The sequence below is a fragment of the Sceloporus occidentalis genome, unplaced genomic scaffold (genome assembly GCF_023333645.1).
Source record: "Sceloporus occidentalis isolate IW3139 unplaced genomic scaffold, rSceOcc1.0.p SCAF_50, whole genome shotgun sequence".
Classification (NCBI taxonomy): Eukaryota; Metazoa; Chordata; class Lepidosauria; order Squamata; family Phrynosomatidae; genus Sceloporus; species Sceloporus occidentalis.
In genome coordinates this window covers 1,058,597-1,076,888 of record NW_028317030.1, presented here as the reverse complement: position 1 = coordinate 1,076,888, position 18,292 = coordinate 1,058,597, and the positions used below count along the sequence as shown (strand labels likewise).

Below are 18,292 nucleotides of genomic sequence, written 5' to 3'. Positions count from 1 at the left end.
TGCTTCTGGTAGTCTTTTTTTTTGTACTTCGCAAGCATAATATAATGTTTTCAGGCAGCTGCATATTAGCCATTGGTATGTTCTAGCTCAATTATTTAAGCCCAATCTACTAGAGAAACACTGTAGAATATAGAACTATAGAATAGCTCAGTGTTAATCACCTATCTGGACCCTAGGTGATAAATGAAAGCCAACGGAGGAATGGACTGTAATACCAACGCCATAAAGAATCAGTGTGGTTTTTGAAAAGGGAAAGTTGACCTAAAAAAATTACATAATTGACGACAGTCTCCAGGTCTGAAGATAAAGGACATTTAGTAAACCGTTATTTGTAAACGCTAACCTACATTACTGTATAAAACACTGTATTTTACACTCAATGAGACTGTAAGATACACTATATAGACAAAAGTATTGGGGGACACGTATTACTCCAACACGGACTTTAATGACATTGCATTCTAAATACATAGATATTAACATGTAGTTGGTCCCCCTTTGCAGCTATAAGAATTTCCACTCCTCTGGGAAGGCTTTCCACAAGATTTTGGAGAGTTTCTATGGGAATTTTAATCCAGTAGAGCATTTGTGAGGTCAGGCACTGATGTTCAAAAGGAAGGTCCACAAAGCAACGTCCATAAAGACATGGTTGGATGAGTTTGGTTTGGAAGAACTTGCCCGGCCGCACAGAGCCCCAACCTCAACCCCATCGAACACCTTTGGGATGAAATGGAACGGAGATTGTGAGCCGGGCCTTCTCGTCCAACATCAGTCCCTGACCTCACAAATGCTCTGTATTTGTCTCAATATTGAAATATTTCTGTGACCAAATTTCTGTTAAGACGAAATTGCAGCTTCTATGTATTTCAGATACAGAGTAATATAGGCATTGGAATATTCCCAGTAACGCTGGACCATTCATATAACAATTTAACATTCCAGACTGTTGTGTCTCATGATCAAAAACACATTCCTAGCACTTATGTTTCACTCATGTCTAATGTGAATATGTGTATAGAGAACAAAGAAAACATGGATTTCTTAGAGAGGTAAATATTTATCCATGGGACCTCCCCTTTAACAAATTTAAAAGAAAAATTTAAACATGTGTATTGGTTTCTTCCATAACTGTGTAGCTCCAGATCTGTTTAAAATTTAAGTCAGGCTCTTTATTACTATTCAGTTTTTTCCAGGTGGTTGAGTGTGAGAGGAGTGGGTAGGTGCAGATGGAGATCCTTCTGTACATTGCCAAACCATATTTTTGGCAAGGTAAAGATTTGGCTGCCATCTTCTCCCAGTGTATCTACAGAGCTTGACAGCTTTAATTATTAATGTTATTTCTTCAATACCTAAACTTCTGATCAATCATATAAAAAGAATCTAGAAATGCTTGCGTATCCAACACTGCTAAGCAATATATGGTGTTGTTTACTGTAATATTGTAAATTATTGTATACAAAATAAATCAAACAGGCCTAAAATGTAAATGTAAATTATTTTTTGTTTGCCCAGCAGAGTATTACCTTGAAACTGGCGCTCAGGTTGGTTATAGGTTCTTTAAAGCCAGGCCAACTGTTCCCTAAAGCAAAGCTGTGATCATGTTGTCCACTAATGTACAGCTGTGCTTGTCCCTCTCCATGGTACTGATATTCAAGCGCAGACCTTAAAGTGTTCTTTCTGCCAAAACAAGATATACAGTGTATTACTGTTTTCTGTTGCTTTTAAGAGCTGATTCTTTGATCTTCTAATTATCGTGAAAAACATGTGAAATGAACTGCGTGATGTTCCTAATAACAGGATTATTGAAAAAATACGTTTTCCCACAAGTCAATAGTTGTGCCCATGGGCCGTGTCTTGGGTCTCTTATATTGTTGGGCTCTCGAAAGTGTGCCTCCATAACTCACTCATGCATTTATTACACAATGTTATGGTTGCCACTCTGGGTGGGTGAGGTCTGGAGTGGGAGAATGTCCTCAGCAGGAAGTACAGAACCACTTCCTTCTTTGGGATGAATCATACTCACGTATTGAGTAATTTAAAATCGACAATGAGTTTTGCAGTTCATTTATAGTGAGATCAGAGGATTGGATTAGTTCCACCCCAAAGTCATTATGAAATGTATCAACGTCACTATGAAATCTAGACACAAACTAAGTTTCTACTTAAATGCCAAGTAGCAGCAAAGGAATATTTTTAAGTGTTTTAAACTCCCTAACTTCACTATTCATTATAAAGGCAATTTTCTCCTTTGGGATGGGCTGTGCTGGCCCTGTATAATGCATAGGGTGGTCACAACAAATATTGATTTGATTTAGATATATCTGTATATAGGGATTGGAAGCTCCACCCTTTAGCGGAAGCATTTGAATCTGCATTATTATGACCTCTCTGTACATTTCCTCAATAGAGAAGAGTGACAGAGGCTCCACCGGGAGTTCACCGGGAGGCCATATCCACAGAGAAGCAGACGAAGAAAGAAGACATGAGAAGTAGCGGACGAAGAAAGAAGAAGATGAAGTGGAGGGTACGAAAGGGTAAATGACGGAGCGCAACAACAAATTTAGTTTCCAAACACCCTCTGAATTTTGTCCAAATGTAATGGGCAGGAAAAGAAATTTGTTGTCTGAAAAGAATCGACGAAAAATTAAACAAATAGTCTGAATTGGTTTTGGTGCATTTGCACAAGTTTAGCAGATAGCTGATGCTACGTCCAGCCGGTGCTCAAGTAAGAGCGATGAGTTTGTTATCTTTCTTTTGACTTATACCCGCTGTTGTAGATTTTATCGAATAAACACTGAAAACACCGCAGTTAACGTGTTGTGTCCACGCGGCGGGATAAACACGTCAATTCACTGAGTTACAGAGTTTTACTTTCATTTTGTTGTTTTAAATCGGGTGGAATCGGCTCGGGCACCAAGTGCTGTCTAACACGAGGACTGCTTCAGTAGCTCTCCACATAGATCGCATTCTGTAGTACGTTCAGTTTTGTTGTTTCAAACAAATATATGTGTAAAAAGTTTACAACCTGCCCCAATGCCTGAGGTCAAGTGGAATGGTTCAGGAAGCTTTAGATTTGGTAAATCCCTGTCAGATTTACCCTCCAGCAGGTAACAGACCTCCTTACCTCTATTTTTTTTCTTAAAGGAGCCTGTGTTTTTGTTGTGTTTTTTTAGCCCTGGGCTCTGGCCTCTTTCTATTTTAGTATAGTGTGCATTGCCATGGATACTGTGCTAGGCTGCGGCAGGTAGTGCGGTTAAAGCCGGGAGTGACAGCTATTTCCAGGCACTGCCATGGGAAGCCACAGAATCCCTCCCCTCCCCTCCCCTCGAGACAAGTTTAGCACCGTGACAGCGGCGCGCGGCTAATGCGTAGCGACGTCACTAGCCCGCCTTCCACGCAGTCAAGCCCCTCACGCACGGGCGCAGAGGAGGGAGGAGGAGGAGCAGCAGCAGTTGGGGGTGGTGGAAGATTCGTGCGCGCCCGCGTGTGGCGGGCAGCAGAAAATGGCGAGTTTGTGCAAGAGCCAGCAATGCTCCATCGAAAGGCGCGGTTTTCGACAAGAACTTGACTCGTGGCGTTACAAGCTCATTCACTGTGTAGGTAAGCTTCTCTGTCTCTAAACCCACCCCGGCCCTCTCACAGCTTCCCCGTAAAGTGAAAGAAAAGCGAAGCTTTGAGTGTGAGGTACCCGGAACAGGCGTTGTTCTTAAGTACTCTCTCTTCGTCCAAGAACTTTACAACACCCGTTTGCGTGTGGTGGGTGTGTGTCCGGGAGGAATTAAAGTCTGTTAATCGGGGGCGCGCGCGAGGAAGGACTACTTGGAACGGTCGCGGTCAGTGCGGGTGCACGCTGACTGCTTTGAGCGCGCTCGCGTGACTCCCTTTCATCCCGTCCCCCCCTGCTTTTTTTTTATTCGCGCACATTTTGCGCTCTCTGAGGCAGGTGTATATGGTCGATACAAAGTCGCGATGGCGAGGTAAACTAGCATTGTAATAACACCCAAAAAATAAAAATCCCCGAATTTTCCGGGTTCTCCACCCTCTCTTCCTTGTTTCCGTTCCTTCTAGTTCGGCAGCGCGCAGAATTGAGGGGAGCTTGACTCGGCCAATCACAGTGCCGGGCCCGCCCCGCTGTTGCTGGGAGTTTTTTTTGGTGGGGTGTGTGAAGCAGGAGAAGGTACTCCCGCCACTCATCGCGCTTCTCAGCACTCCCTCTGCGCGTGCCCCGGGCGCGCGCCACCCGCGTGCAGCTCCTGCTCTTTAATTACTCCCCTCCCCCCCAAAATCAGGCTTTTTTTTTTTTTTACCTCCCAATTTCAGGAGCTGGCAGGTGTGCGGCATCGTTTAGGATGGTTACCTGTCATCATGCGTGTTCATTGCCGCTGCTTATCCTCGCTTTCAGCAATGCTTGTAATTAGGGTAGGTTTTTTTTTTTAATTTAAATTGTCGATTCCAAATGCTAGTCTTAGTTCCCGATTTGCCCCTTTAGCATCCCCGATGCCCTCATGGATGTTGATTTGGTGGCTGTTGGGGGGTGGATTTGCTCTTATCCGTGTATTGTCTGTCATCAGGTTTCTAGGTACTGTCCCTAGCAAGCAATTTTCGTTTACAGCTTTTGGGTTCAGAGATCATAGTTAATTCTATATATATGTGTGGGGGTTTTTTTGTTTGGCTTTGTTATTCCTTCTCTTTTTTTGGCTCCATTGAATTTGCTGCTGTGACATTTTTGGGTGTGTTTTAGCTGTTTGCTTAATTAAAGAAACTCGATGCTTTGAGCTCCAACCCCTCCCCTCCCTTTCTGCAAACACTTTTTTTTTTTTGTAATGATAACACTTTTTTTTGTGTCCCTTCAATGGAGGGTAGGGAAGGGGGTGAGGCGAAGGAGAGGGGGGTGTGAGGGGTCTGAGGCCTAGCATAGCTCGCTTGCGATACTCTGCCCTTCCTGGTGGCACTCGCCCCATGATTAAGGATCACTATTTTACTCCTAAGGGTCAACCCTTAAGAAGGCATGAGATCTCCCCTTGGTGGCTGCAGATCGCTGGGGGATGGGTGAGAGGGTAAGTTGCTGGGCTTTGTTTTTTTGCAAGCACCTATTTATCTGCAGCCCCTCCTTGCTCGTTTATTTTCATGTTCTTGGTACGATGCGGTGGCTTCTATTTTTTTTTTTGTATGATTTTCTGCCTCCAGCAGCGCAGTTGGCCAGCAAGTTATTGAACGTGTTAAGCAATTTAAATGGATCACCCCATTAATAGGATCAGATATTGACCCCCCCAACGTGTAGCCAAAATCCTGGTCATTTCAGTGGAACGCATTATGCAAATGGGGCTTTCTAGTAAGCATTGAGCCATTATTTCAAGATATGATTACCTTTCTTTTGTTTCTCGAGAGATCAAAATGAACATGTCTTTTGCAAGCTAAACAGATAACGGGGTTTAGAATCAAAATATCAAAACATCAAAACATTATCTGGAGCAAACTGTCAGGCGTGTATGAAGCCAAAAGCAGTTGCCTGTTTGTGGAGGGCTGAATTGAAATAGTTTTCAACTGTATTGGTGTTGAGGAATGTTATAGTCACAGATCACATTACCTTGTGTGGGTATATACGCCGTTCTATTGAATACAAATTTAAAAAATTCATTATGAGAGATAAGGGGGGTTCTGGTTTGAAGGCTATATGAAGCATTTGGGTATTTACACTACATCTTCCCCGTCAGAGGCCTGTAATGTGCCGCAGGTACCCTCTGGCAAGACCTTCGTTTGCTGTGTTTAGCGGTGATGTTGTGGTCTCCAGAGAGAGATGAGTGTGCAACTTTTTTTTTTTTTTTTTGTAACCTTTAGATTCAAATACAAAGCTAACCTTTAGATTCAAATACAAAGCTGAGCAGGTGTATTAAAGGGCCGCATGCTCAGGGACTCTTGTAATTGCATACTTTGTTACGGAAACGACCACGATTAAGGACTTGTGTATCATTTTATGTTTTATAATAATATTTTGTATGAATGCTTTTCCATATTTGTGTACCTATATCTAATAACTCAGCAGGTTGTCTTTATCTTGTTGTAGATTTTGGTGAAACTATCGATATGCCAAAGCGGCACTGCTGTGTTATATGGGGAAGTTGTTTTATTTTTTGCAATCCCCGTGCTGAATCATAAGTAAAGAATTACCAACTTCTCTTCTTAAATTCCATTGTTTAGCCTTTGCGGACGTGGTTGGTTGCATTTGCTCGACCAAATATTTAAATGAGGCAAGTTTGTTATCTCTGGTTTGGCACATAAGTTAAAGTACATGTTTTAAACGATCAGTTCAAAGTTTAGGATCGCAAACATTTTTATCTTTATGACAATATGACACAAACCTTAAATTGATTGGCTTTATGATGCAGTTTAAGTATATACTTGGTGTCATTTACATGACGGCACCAGTTTGTGCTGAAGAGAAAACTCATGCAAACAGTCTGTCAAGTTTTGGAAGTATGTTTTTCTTTACTAATCACTTTAAAAAGATGTTTTGTTGCACTTAGTACTTGTGTAAAGTTAGTGATTACACTCTTCTCTCTCACTCTCTCGTTGAAATATAAACTATAGAATCTTTAGGTTACTGGTGGTGGTGCTCAGCACCTTTTATACTGGGATGCTTTACATTCTTCTAGATTGAACAACATGCAGGTGATCTCTTGAGGTCCATAGTTTTAAAAGTGGTCGCCGGGCACATGGGTATAAGGATCAGTTGGCCAGAGCCCCCCGTATGAGCCAAATCACAGAAACTCAAAGATAGTCCTTTCTGGTTTCCTTCAAGATAGTTTGAATGCCATTCCAAAATATGCAATAAAAAAACTGTTCTTGAGCTTAAAATAATGTGCTATGTACACTAACGTAGGTCGGCGTAGAAAAAACCCTCTATTTTTCACTTTTGTGTAATAAACTTTATCTGCAGATCTAGAGACAGCCATGTGTGTCAGTTGTGACAGTTTTCTGCTCAAACCCCACACCGAGCTGATGCTTTATGGCAATGCTAATGAAGTCCACTCCTCCATAGACTTGCATTAGTCAGAGTGTCCGGCTCAATGATTTACGAGCCATTGTATTGTTTCCCACAGGCAGCATGATAAGGAGTCAGGGTATTTATATTAGTAGATGGGATTGTGATAACAGCGCTAGAACACATACAAATGGTTAATATGCCACATGACTGTAAATATAAGTATATTTCTTCTGATACATTGAATATTACTGACAGTTCCCCTTTAAATTTTAGTTAATAAGTCATGGACTTGATTCACTTACTTTTACTTACTTTTATATGGGTTTGGTGGCAGAGGGGCATGCGAATACACCTTGACAATATCCAAGCTATTTAATGAAGATGGCTTTTATTATTTTACTGCCAGGTCAGCCATATTGGGATGCAGCACAGCTTGAAACATTCATTCAATCATCTATAGGGAGATTGTGTTTGCGGTGGGATCCCTTTCATTGGTGCAGAATTAAACTTTATATATATCATTTTTAGCTTTCTGAGTTTTGTTTAACAGTTAAAGGCACTGCAGCATATTGTTTAAATTGACAAGCGTATCACGATATGAATTATATTTGTGGTGCTTTCAGTTTGGTCTCTGATATAGTTTTGACTCCATAGAAAACCTATTTCTGCCACCTGAATTTGTAGCTTCTTGCTTTATCTTCGTGATAAATATAATACAAGAGCCATAATGTGCAGCCCGGGCCTTGTATTTAAAATAAATGAGACTTGTGCCCTAAAAATGTGGATAACTCGACTGGTCGCAACATGGTCGATTAAAGCCAGTATGTTGGAAATATGCCGTTTCGTATCTTGCATTATATAGTTTGTAAACTAATGTATTTTATTATTCTACAAAGTTTAGCTCGTGAATGCAGCCCACCGCCCCCTCGGCCAAGGCGAATGAAAGCAGCGGCATGCATAATACCACACGCCTGCATGAACAAGGAACTAAATGTATAGAAAATGTACTTGCTGCCCATGTTTCACTTAATTTAAGTAGAATAACCTTCGTACTTTTGAAAAAAAAAAATTAGCTGCTAATGTCATTTGAAATGCTGGCGTGTTTTGTTCCCTTTGTTTGATGCTGTCCTTGATGTGAATATTGTTCCAATAATGAGATTGGGTTCTTCAAAGCAACGGCTTCTGACTACACGGTCAGGTGGACAACTTGATACTTTGTAGCTCTTGGCAACATATTCAAAAATTTCGGGCAGCTTTATATAGTTCAGGAATAACTTTCCGCTTCCTTTCAGTTGGAGGCAAAACTTGACCTACATTTTTGGTTAGGACAATGTTTTAAGTGACTTTCTGCGCTCATGGATACAGATTACTTTGTTAAAGTCAGCATTTGACACCTTGGTTCTTTGTATCCGAAATGCACTTTTTGCTGTGGATAAAAGCCATTTCTGATATTTCTTCCCCGACTTTGAGCAGCCATCGTTTCCTTCTTTAGTATAATTAAGACACATACTCTTGTTTATGGCTTTGCAATTCCAAGTAGCCATGGCTGCTCCAACTGTACCAGTGAGGGAATATTTTATATAGGCATATTTAAAGGATTATCTGGTTAGAATATCCACCAATGCCTCTGCTGTTCTCCCCCAAATGGTCTGTTTGTCCCATAAACTTTAGTTGGTTACAGAGCTAAACCCTACCCACAAAATTGTATACTGTATTGGTCAGAATAAAGGCAAAATTTTAAAAAAAATGATATATATATATATAATAAACTGAGTTTGCTGATTAGATGACAATTTAATGGCTTCAGCATGCCTTATGGAAAGCCAATCCCAGCGAGTAGCTTCTGAACGGACGACCAAACCGGCCTTCTTAAAATTGATGGTAGAATTGATGACCTGCTGAAAATCTCCCCACCTTAAATTATGTGAAACTGACTGACTTTAGCCCTTTAAATGCTACGTGAAGAATGTGAGTTGAAGCGTTTAACCTGCAACAACCTCCTGATTTTGTGAATACACAAGCTGTGTCACAATTGAATAAAAAAGCCAAATGTTTGTGTGTCCGCCACGCCACGAAACCTATTTTTGCTTATTCTCCCTTGTATTCGCTGAGCAAGGCACACCCTCACCTATTAAGGAGGCATGTGTGGAATTCATGCGCGAGTCCTGGGTGGCAGAGAGTGCGCACATCTATCTAACTGGGGATAGGAAAGAGCAAATGCATTTTCCTACATACCTGTTCAGTGGCCAGTTTAGTTTGATTACCTAAATTCCCCCATAATAGTTGAGAGGATTGAGGTTTTTTTGTGCCTCGTTGGCCTTCCATTTTTCAGTACATTTTGCTGATGACGTTGTTCTAAATGAGTGCCGGTGCTGTTCGGAGTTCTCAGTGCCCAGCATTTAGGAAAATAAATGAATATGGTTTGAGTTACACACCGCAGATTAATTGAAGATATTAGCATTGACGTAAGAACTGCCTCGCTGATGACTGATGTTAGATGGTAAAACACAAATGCTCGTTCTCCAGATGTTCAGCGCATAGAAACATTCCAGTAGCCGGTACTGGGAGACGCACTCAATGAGTGTACAGATCTGCAGCCTACTCGTACTGTAACTCCCAGAGATACCGGAGTGTGAGGTTTATTTACTAACCCCTAAATGACAAAGCCCGTACATGTATGGGCTCAAAATGCATTGTTTTCAATAGGTTTAGGGACCGCCCATTGTCCTTAAGGGGCTAAAGGGAGAAAACCAGCTCTTTTCACTTTGGTATCCATTATGAAGAGCCACCCAAGTGATCTTCTGCTGCAAGAAGGGCTTGGTCGGTTCTGTACAATGTATAATTAAATCTGAGATTTCTTTCAAATCTTATTACTCATTGAATTTTGCATTCATAATTGGTCCTTTTATAATGAATAGTGACGTTTTAGAGCTTAAACCCCAGCTCTCCTCGACCACAGCGCTCCTCCTGGTGAATAACCTCCTGTGCGTGTTAATCACATCCTTCGTTAATTTCAAGTAGGAAAGAACACTTACATGTAGGCATTTCAGAATTATTTTCTCCCATTTTTCAGAGCAAACTTTGTTTTAGTGATTATATGTAGGTTGTAAACACTTAATGAAAGTTTGTTGGGATCAAATACAGATAACCACAGCGGATAGTAATAAGTAAAGTTCTTGGTAAACCAGCTCTGCGTGATGTTGGACGAAAGTCACTCAAAATATCCCCACTGTCTACAGCTGGAACCTATACATCTACAGGTAAAGGTTTATCGAGAAGTAAAAGCCCCACATATACAGCGCTGTATTTCACGCTCAAAGAAAGCCCCCAGAACTTTTCTTTTCCCTTTATAGTAGGCGCTCTGAGAAATCTGATAGTTTGAAATGTCCTTGAATTTTTCCGTTTAATCCTAGTGTTCCAGTTCACTGATTCCAAATGTTTAAAATTTCAGGAGGCGGAACGACCACGTTCGGTTACAAAATGACATTTAATATGTTTTTGTAGTGAAGGTGGAGCTAGCTGCGTGTCGATAAAATATAATAAAATGTAACATTGCTCTTGTGGTTACTTGTAAAGGCTGCGCTGGGTTTCTTCCGGGTTCTTAAATGCAGACATTGTTTGCACTACATTAAAATGAAAAATAACCAGACGGCTGTTGCTATGCAACGCATAACTGTTTCATTCAAGGTTAAAAAAAAAAAAATGTCTCCAGTTCACATGAAAAGTTCATTAATTGAGATATATAGCTATATCGATTATTTATTTTTTTTTACTTAAAATTTAACTTTTAACCTCTTAATGACAAAGCCCGTACATGTACGGGCTCAAAATGCATTGTTTTCAATGGGTTTAGGGACCGCCCATTGTCCTTAAGGGGTAAATATACAAAACTTAAACTTTCTGTACATTGTTGTTTCCAGAAATATAATCAGCTGTTTGGAAGCATATGACTTCTTTATGTCTCTGGTTTCCATTGCAACTAGGCTGTTGGTGGCATTGTGAGTTAACGCATCTCGTGATTTGAAACCTATTTTGCCTTATCTCACTGTTTTTTTTTATGAACTTTAGTCTGTCAAAGAAATACAAAATTCATAATTGGCAGTTATTTGTGTTATTGGGGATCAAGATAATGTAAAGAGGGGATGGCGTTGTCCTACTCAACGTAACTTAGGCATTTAAAAATGTGGCTTGGACAGTTAGTTAATGGTGTATTAAAAACTCTAAACTTGTGTTCTCTTTTAATTGTTTTGATCAGTAATAACACTGTTAAGACTACAGCAATAATTAAGTGAAACTGCTGAATGAAGCGCCTTCTGTTGGCCCTGCGCCGACTCCATTGGCTTTGCGATTGGGTTGGGTTTTTCTCCGTAGAGTAGAATGTTTGCTCCTTGCCCTCCTTTTTTATTTGTTAAAAGAAATCTAAGCCTTTGCAACCCTTCTCCCCTTTTCAACATTTTTTTCTTCCATTTTTTTTAGGTGAGCAACATCACGCTAAATAAAACCTTTTTATTTTTTGGTAGGATTTGAGAGTATTTTAGAAGGACTGTTTGGACCCGGATTACTGAAAGATCTCAGCTTGTTTGAAGGTACTATTTCTTAAAGATTATTGATAATAGTTATAAGGATGTCATAAGCCACAGTGATGTATTTATCTTGGGCGCTGCCCTAGGCCTGAACCAGGGTAAGAGCTCCAGCCACTCCTGCGGCGGCTGTCCTTATAGCCCAACACAGAAGATGATGGCGCATCAGGATATGACATAAGGATGCCGAGGGGATAGCATGCTGTGGAGACTGTGTATGCCAGACAAACCTACCTTTTTCAGCAGCGGGGATACCCAATACTGTGATACACTGCTGTCTAAGCAAGCTGAAACTTGCAGTGATGTCCACCCCAACACAAAAATATATTGGCTTGTATATTTTTGGTATTTCTAGAAGTGCTTTAATTTTTTTTTGTTCAAATCCTGCATTTTATAGTTCAGATGTGTATTTAGATTTAAAATGAACCTTTATATGCACCAATAACATATATTGTGTATACCGTGGAAGCTTCAGTGCTTACTTGCATGATTTTTTCCTCCCCATTAATATATTGCTACCAGTTAAAGCTGCTGAATGTTCAACTGCAAGACACAAAATTGATTAAATATAAGATCTGGAGCCTATTCCTTCGTTATGCTACATAGAAACACAGAACTTGTCGACAGATAAGAACCATTTGGCCCATCTAGTTGTATAAAATATCATCTATGTACCTTTTAAACAAAGTGTGTTCTGTGATTTAGTATTATCGTTTTTATTTATATAGCACCAACAATTTACGCAGCGCTTAATACAATACATATATTCAAGGGGTCTGACAACATGAGAATTGACAAAGACAAACCGATACATTAGGTGGAGAGGCTCGGCTTGCAAGCTTACAATCTTGAGATGTAAACGGTTTTGCCCAATTTCTATTTCTCTGAAATTTACCTTTTCTCCTTAGTAAATATTCCTCATGTTCCGAATGTTTTATAGCGTATTTTGTATTTATTTGTACTTCTGTATTTGTAGATTGTGAGCCTTCAAGTGTTTGTGACTGGTCTTTCGATGAAAACTGCCTCTTCTGCTGCTTGAGAAGAGAAAAAGTTAAGGTAAACTACCAAAGCAACCAGTTTTTGTTCCTCTTTGATGCAGACCTTTATAAATAGGTCACCGAAATTAGATCTGCTTTGCTTCTTACCAGAAGCTTATTTATAGGATATTTTGTAAATGTAATTTTAAACCCGGATCTTTGTATATCTACAGTGACCTCACAGCTCTGTAACCTCTGCCTAATGTTAATGGCTATTCATTGTTGCAAAGTTGCTTTAAGTTTATCCAGTGCAGTATATTAGTAGTTTGACTGAAATCTATGCCTAAGCTCTGTGGATGAACAGCTGTTACTGTTGTGGATCATTGCCCAGTAGTACTTGGCTGTAGATGTTATATAAGCTTTATTATATAGATCATTTAAAACCTTGAACAACTTTATATTACTTTGAAGTTGTGTGAATTAAGTGGCTGCTGCTCCATGTTGGCAGAAATGTAGCAGGAAAGCAAAACCCTGTCATTCAGGGACACCAGAGTTAAAGGTAGCCATGCATCTGTTGCTGCAATAACTGTAAGAATCAAAGGGAAATATTGCTCTGTCAGGGAAATATTTTTATTTCTTTCCATTGTGCTTGTATTTCATGGACTTGTATCCTAAATGGTATGTCTTAAATCACTATGTACCCCTGCATAAATGTTTGAGGGGCAAGGTTGTAAAATGAACCCACTAAAGTTGTCTATTGCTAAGCAGGACACCCTATATAATTAGTGCTTACAAAATAATGTAAGAATATAATATATATATATATATATATATATATATATATATAATAATAGTTACATGGGTGCTGCATGCTCCTGAGACCTCGCAGTTTAAAAGGTATTCATGGTGTATGACGATATTTATTTGAAAATGGTTGGCTACCCAGGAATATAGTCCAAATATTTTTGGATACTTAAATGTATTTTTTGTTTTAGGAACACTTAACTGGCTTTCGGAAGCCAGCCTGTGGAGCTGGGCCAGAAAACTTGCTTAAGCAAGAGCAAGTAAAAATTATAAGACTGGAAAGACAAGCTGAAGAATTTATCAATGCGGTCTTTTGCAAAAAAGGTTGGTGTTACATTTCCCCCCTGTATGCAAATATGCCACGCTAGTTTTAACTTGGACTTAATTGGGTAGATTTTGAACTTGGTTTTGGCTGCCACATGGCTCACAATATTTGTTATTTGATGTAATTAAGCTTGTAATTGTAGAATATATGTAAGGGAGAGAACTATGTTAAAATCTGTTTCAATCCGATGAATCTTTATTTTAGGTGTAAATTTCTTATATGTTACAATCGTTAAATAAAATCCCCCAAATCTTTTTCAACAGACAGTCCTAGGGTCTTTGATCCTAATATTCCTTTAGTTGCTCGTGAGATCATGCAGCGGATGATCAGACAGTTTGCTGCTGAATATACCTCAAAAAATAGCTCTACTCAGGACTCCAGCCAACCCAACAGCACAAAGAACCAAAGCTTGCCGAAATCACCCTCTGGAAAAAGTTCACCTCCCCCTGCAACAACTCAGAACCCTGTACTTAGCAAGCTTCTGATGGCTGACCAAGATTCTCCTCTAGACCTCACTGTCAAGAAGTCCTCGTCTGAAGAGCCCTGTGAGCAAGGTAACTATAGACAGTAAACAGTTTAAATTATTTATTTTCTTGTGTTTTACAGAGAGTAAAACTAGAACCACATTTTATATTCGGATATGAAGCGTCCTAGAAGATGTATATTGGTTGAATGTGATCCTTCTGTAGGCCTAGCGTATTGCAAATTAAAGCGTGGATACATACCTCAATCTATCTAGATGAGGACTGCACAATTCCAGTTTTCAGGGGCAGCGATTATGCGTGTCCTTGCCTGAAAATAAGCTTCACTGCTTTTTTAAGTTGAGTTCCCTGTCAGCAAGGCAGAATATCCAGAAGGTATGTGCTGTTTGCACCCCTCAAAGCCTGGAGTTGTGCAGCTCTGATTTGGACCAACAAAAGCAAACCTTTTATATAGGTGTACCCAAGTTACCTGTTGAGAAGTAATTTCATGATGACTTTTTGGTGCTAATATGCTCCGTTTGAATATCTTCATGGATTTCACTGACAAATTCAAATAAGTAATAGCGTCTCCTAGCCCAACGGCAATAACTGCCACTGAAATGGTAGTAACCTTGATCAGTCCTATATGATTACTGGTATATGTTAAAGCAGTATCTCAGCTTCCAGCATATCACCATTTAATTGTCTTTCAGCAGACGGAGTGCTTGACCTGTCCACTAAGAAGAGCCCTGGCTCTGGTAGCACATATTCAAGCGTTTCTCCAAGTACCTCAAACACTATAGGGAATGGGTAAGGAATATACATTTATCGAATTCTTAGTTTTCTTTACCTTTTTGTCTTCAAATCCTCAGTCTGTTTCCTAGTGGTACACCTTTAGCATTTCAGCCTCTCCCAGAGATAAAATTATCGTATGTATAAAAAGTCATGATCTCATCCCTTTTCAGTCAAATTACTTTCAGTGATATTTTCATTAAATCATTTGTTTACACTCATTCTCTTTAATTTGAAATGGCGCTTAGGACAAATTTTAGCATGTTACATTTTATGTAGACAGGAATTTATTTACCAAGGGATGTGGTGGATTGCACTGACGCGTTTAAGGATCATTTATATACAAGTAGGGACTTGTGATTACAATGTGGTATAGGGTATGAAATCAGTTGATACACCTCTTGCTGGCAACATTTCAGACAATTAGAAGAGGGGCCCGGAAACGTTGTTCCTGCGGCTTACCAATAATCTTATTCTAAAATTATATCCATTTCATTAATGTTGCCTTTGGTAAGAACTGCGCCATAGCCAAGAGTTTTGCTGCCCTTTTTACTGTGAGCGTGCCATTCCACGCCTAATACCAGCTCAACTATTATGTTTTGAGGTGGTGTGAGCAGCGTTTATTGCGGAATCCATCCACAAGTGTGAAGTGGACTTGGAGATAATTAACAATTGGGTTGCAGGTTGACAGAGTAGCAAACTGTTTGCCTCTCTGATCCCTGGGGCAAAAATAAAAAATGCCCCTTTTAAACCCTTCTATATAAGCAGATGCTAGTAAGTTATTTGGATACTGGACTTTAAAAGGCATATTAGGAAATTATTACAGAAAGCCAGTGGCACTCTTTTAAAAGCCATGACTCTGGGGCCACAAATATTTGTTTAGTCCAGAACGTTTTGGCCTATTGCAAAACTCATCCAGATTTGCATTACGCATTGCGTTCATAGTTACCGTATTTTAATATATTCACCTAGCAGTTCAACCATCACAGTTTGTGTATCGGATGTCAGGTTATATTTTGAACTGGGTGTGAATGTTTTTGTTTTTGTTTTGTTTTTTTGGTAGTAATGGAATTTATAGCTTTTTTGCTTATTGTATTGAATCGTTTTAAATGATAACTTTAGGCTTGTTTTATGGAAGATCATTTCAATTCACTAGAGATCTAAGCATCTGTGACTATTGGCTTTTAAATGGGTTGTGGGGACACGTCTTAATGGTGCATCCTTCTACTTTTGAACACATCTGATCATATTCTTGGAATAATTCAACTTCCATTTAAATCATACTTTCTACCATACCTCTGATTCACTTTGAGAAGAGAAAAAATGGTCTAAACGTATATATTTTCAAAGCTTTATAAAATTTAATTTTGTCATTATGCGAGCATCTGATGTTTTGCATCTGCCATTGGCAGTGTTTGATAAACCTGTTTTTGTTCCATAAAAAGACCATTTTTTCTCTTCGTTGTCACTTAAATTGAATGAAACAAATCTAAGTACAGGGCACTGTGTTTAAGCTACTGTTTTCCTAATTCATTATTCACCATTTTTTAGATTTACAACTATTCTTGTACTGTCATAGTTCTAATAGTGTGAGCAGACACACGTTGTCCGGCTTACTTCTGAATAGACTCTCATGTACGAAATGGCTTACTCTTTTATTACTGTACTTGTTTAGTGGTAACGTCACATTAATAAATTGTGCCTACAAACAAGGGACTGACTGCTATATTCTAATTTATAGCCGAGATGCTTTTTGCAGACTGTTGCGCAAGACCTTTTTTTTTTTCCTCAGAATTTGTGAACCCAACCAAAGACTTATTTTTATTTTTGTTGCCCCAAAAACATTTCTGTGATTTTGTTTTTATTTTATTTTTTTTTTAAAGTGACACTGATGCTGAGACAAATATAATTTTATATTACTTAAAAGTGATGTTACCCAAGCAAGGCCTTCTAATAAAGGAGTGGCCCCTTCACCCATCCCTTCCTACATGTGCAAGTTCTGCTCACATCAGTTTCCTTCCATCCAATTAGGCGACCTGGGAAACCCAGCCAGCACCGTCCAGATGGACTTCCGCGGAGTGGCGATGGGGTGCCTCCAAGAAGTTTGCTGGATGGAACCAGGGAAACTTATGGCCACTCCACAACTCTAAAAGTGCCATTGGCTCGCTCGCTGCAGATTAGTGAGGAACTGCTTAGCAGGAAACCGTTTTCTACAGCCGCCAGCCATGGTTCCACTGGACTGCAGAATCACGGACAGCACTTAATCCTTTCCAGAGAGGCCTCATGGGCCAAGCCCCACTATGAGTTAAATTTTGGCCGTATGAAATACAGGGGCAATGGTGCACTCAGCAACATCAGTGACCTACCTTTTCTCACAGAAAATGCAAATGCCTTTCCAAAAAACAGTCAAAATAAACATGATGTGAAAAAGGAAATTGGCCTATCTTCTCCTGTTGATTTAAAAATTCCACAGGTCCGAGGCATGGACCTTTCATGGGAGTCCCGCAGTGGGGATCTGTACAATTACAGCTCTTTGGTAATGGGTTCACAAACAGAGAGCGCACTTAGTAAGAGATTAAGGACTATCCTTCCAAAGCAAAATAGGAGAAACTTGCTGGATACTACCGTAGATTCATGGAGCTCAGATGCTGAGCAGTCTACCTCTGGACAGCCATATGCCACCTCTGATCAAGAAGGAGACCCGGGCTCCAAGCAGCCAAGGAAAAAGCGGGGCCGATATAGACAGTACAATAGTGAAATTCTGGAGGAAGCAATCGCTGTGGTCATGGGCGGAAAAATGAGTGTCTCGAAAGCTCAAAGCATTTATGGGATTCCCCATAGCACACTGGAATATAAAGTCAAAGAAAGGCTAGGCACACTAAAAAACCCTCCAAAGAAAAAGCTGAAATTAATGAGATTGGAGGAGCAAGATATTGCAGTAAAAACAGAACTGGAACCTCAGGAAGAGGTGGAGACGTCGCAAAGTGCAAATGAATCTAAAGATGAATAAGCATGCTGTAGAGGGTCACTTATGTTGGTAACCTGGGCGAGCACTTGTATTGTGACACACAGTACTTAATACACCTCTTTAAATATTAAGCTTGTTGGAAGCTTTCTAATAGACTTTTTAAAATTGGTGTACATTACGTGCTCATAATCATGTAAACTTTTACATTTAATGCCCAGTACGACACTACAATATTTCGTTTGGCCTTTACGCATGCTTTTTCTTTCTTAATTTTATTTTTATTTTGAAACTAAACTTTTGACATTACCTATAAAATTGTTACCTCAGCAGGAGAACCTATACATGCAGAGGTTGCCATAGAGCCTGCATGTATCGTGTTCTCTCTAACTATTTTTAAACC

The 18,292-nt window shown here is 39.7% G+C and overlaps 1 protein-coding gene across 1 annotated transcript; it reads left to right on the top strand.

The window, feature by feature from the left end:
• The first annotated feature begins 3,503 nt into the window (after positions 1–3,503).
• On the top strand, positions 3,504–17,934 carry LOC149288603 (ligand-dependent corepressor-like). Its single transcript, XM_089491558.1, has 7 exons — positions 3,504–3,600; positions 11,506–11,571; positions 12,542–12,621; positions 13,538–13,670; positions 13,935–14,225; positions 14,849–14,942; positions 16,956–17,934. Exons 1-7 carry the CDS (start codon positions 3,504–3,506, stop codon positions 17,932–17,934), a joined length of 1,740 nt encoding a protein of 579 aa, XP_089347684.1.
• The last annotated feature ends 358 nt before the right edge of the window (positions 17,935–18,292 follow it).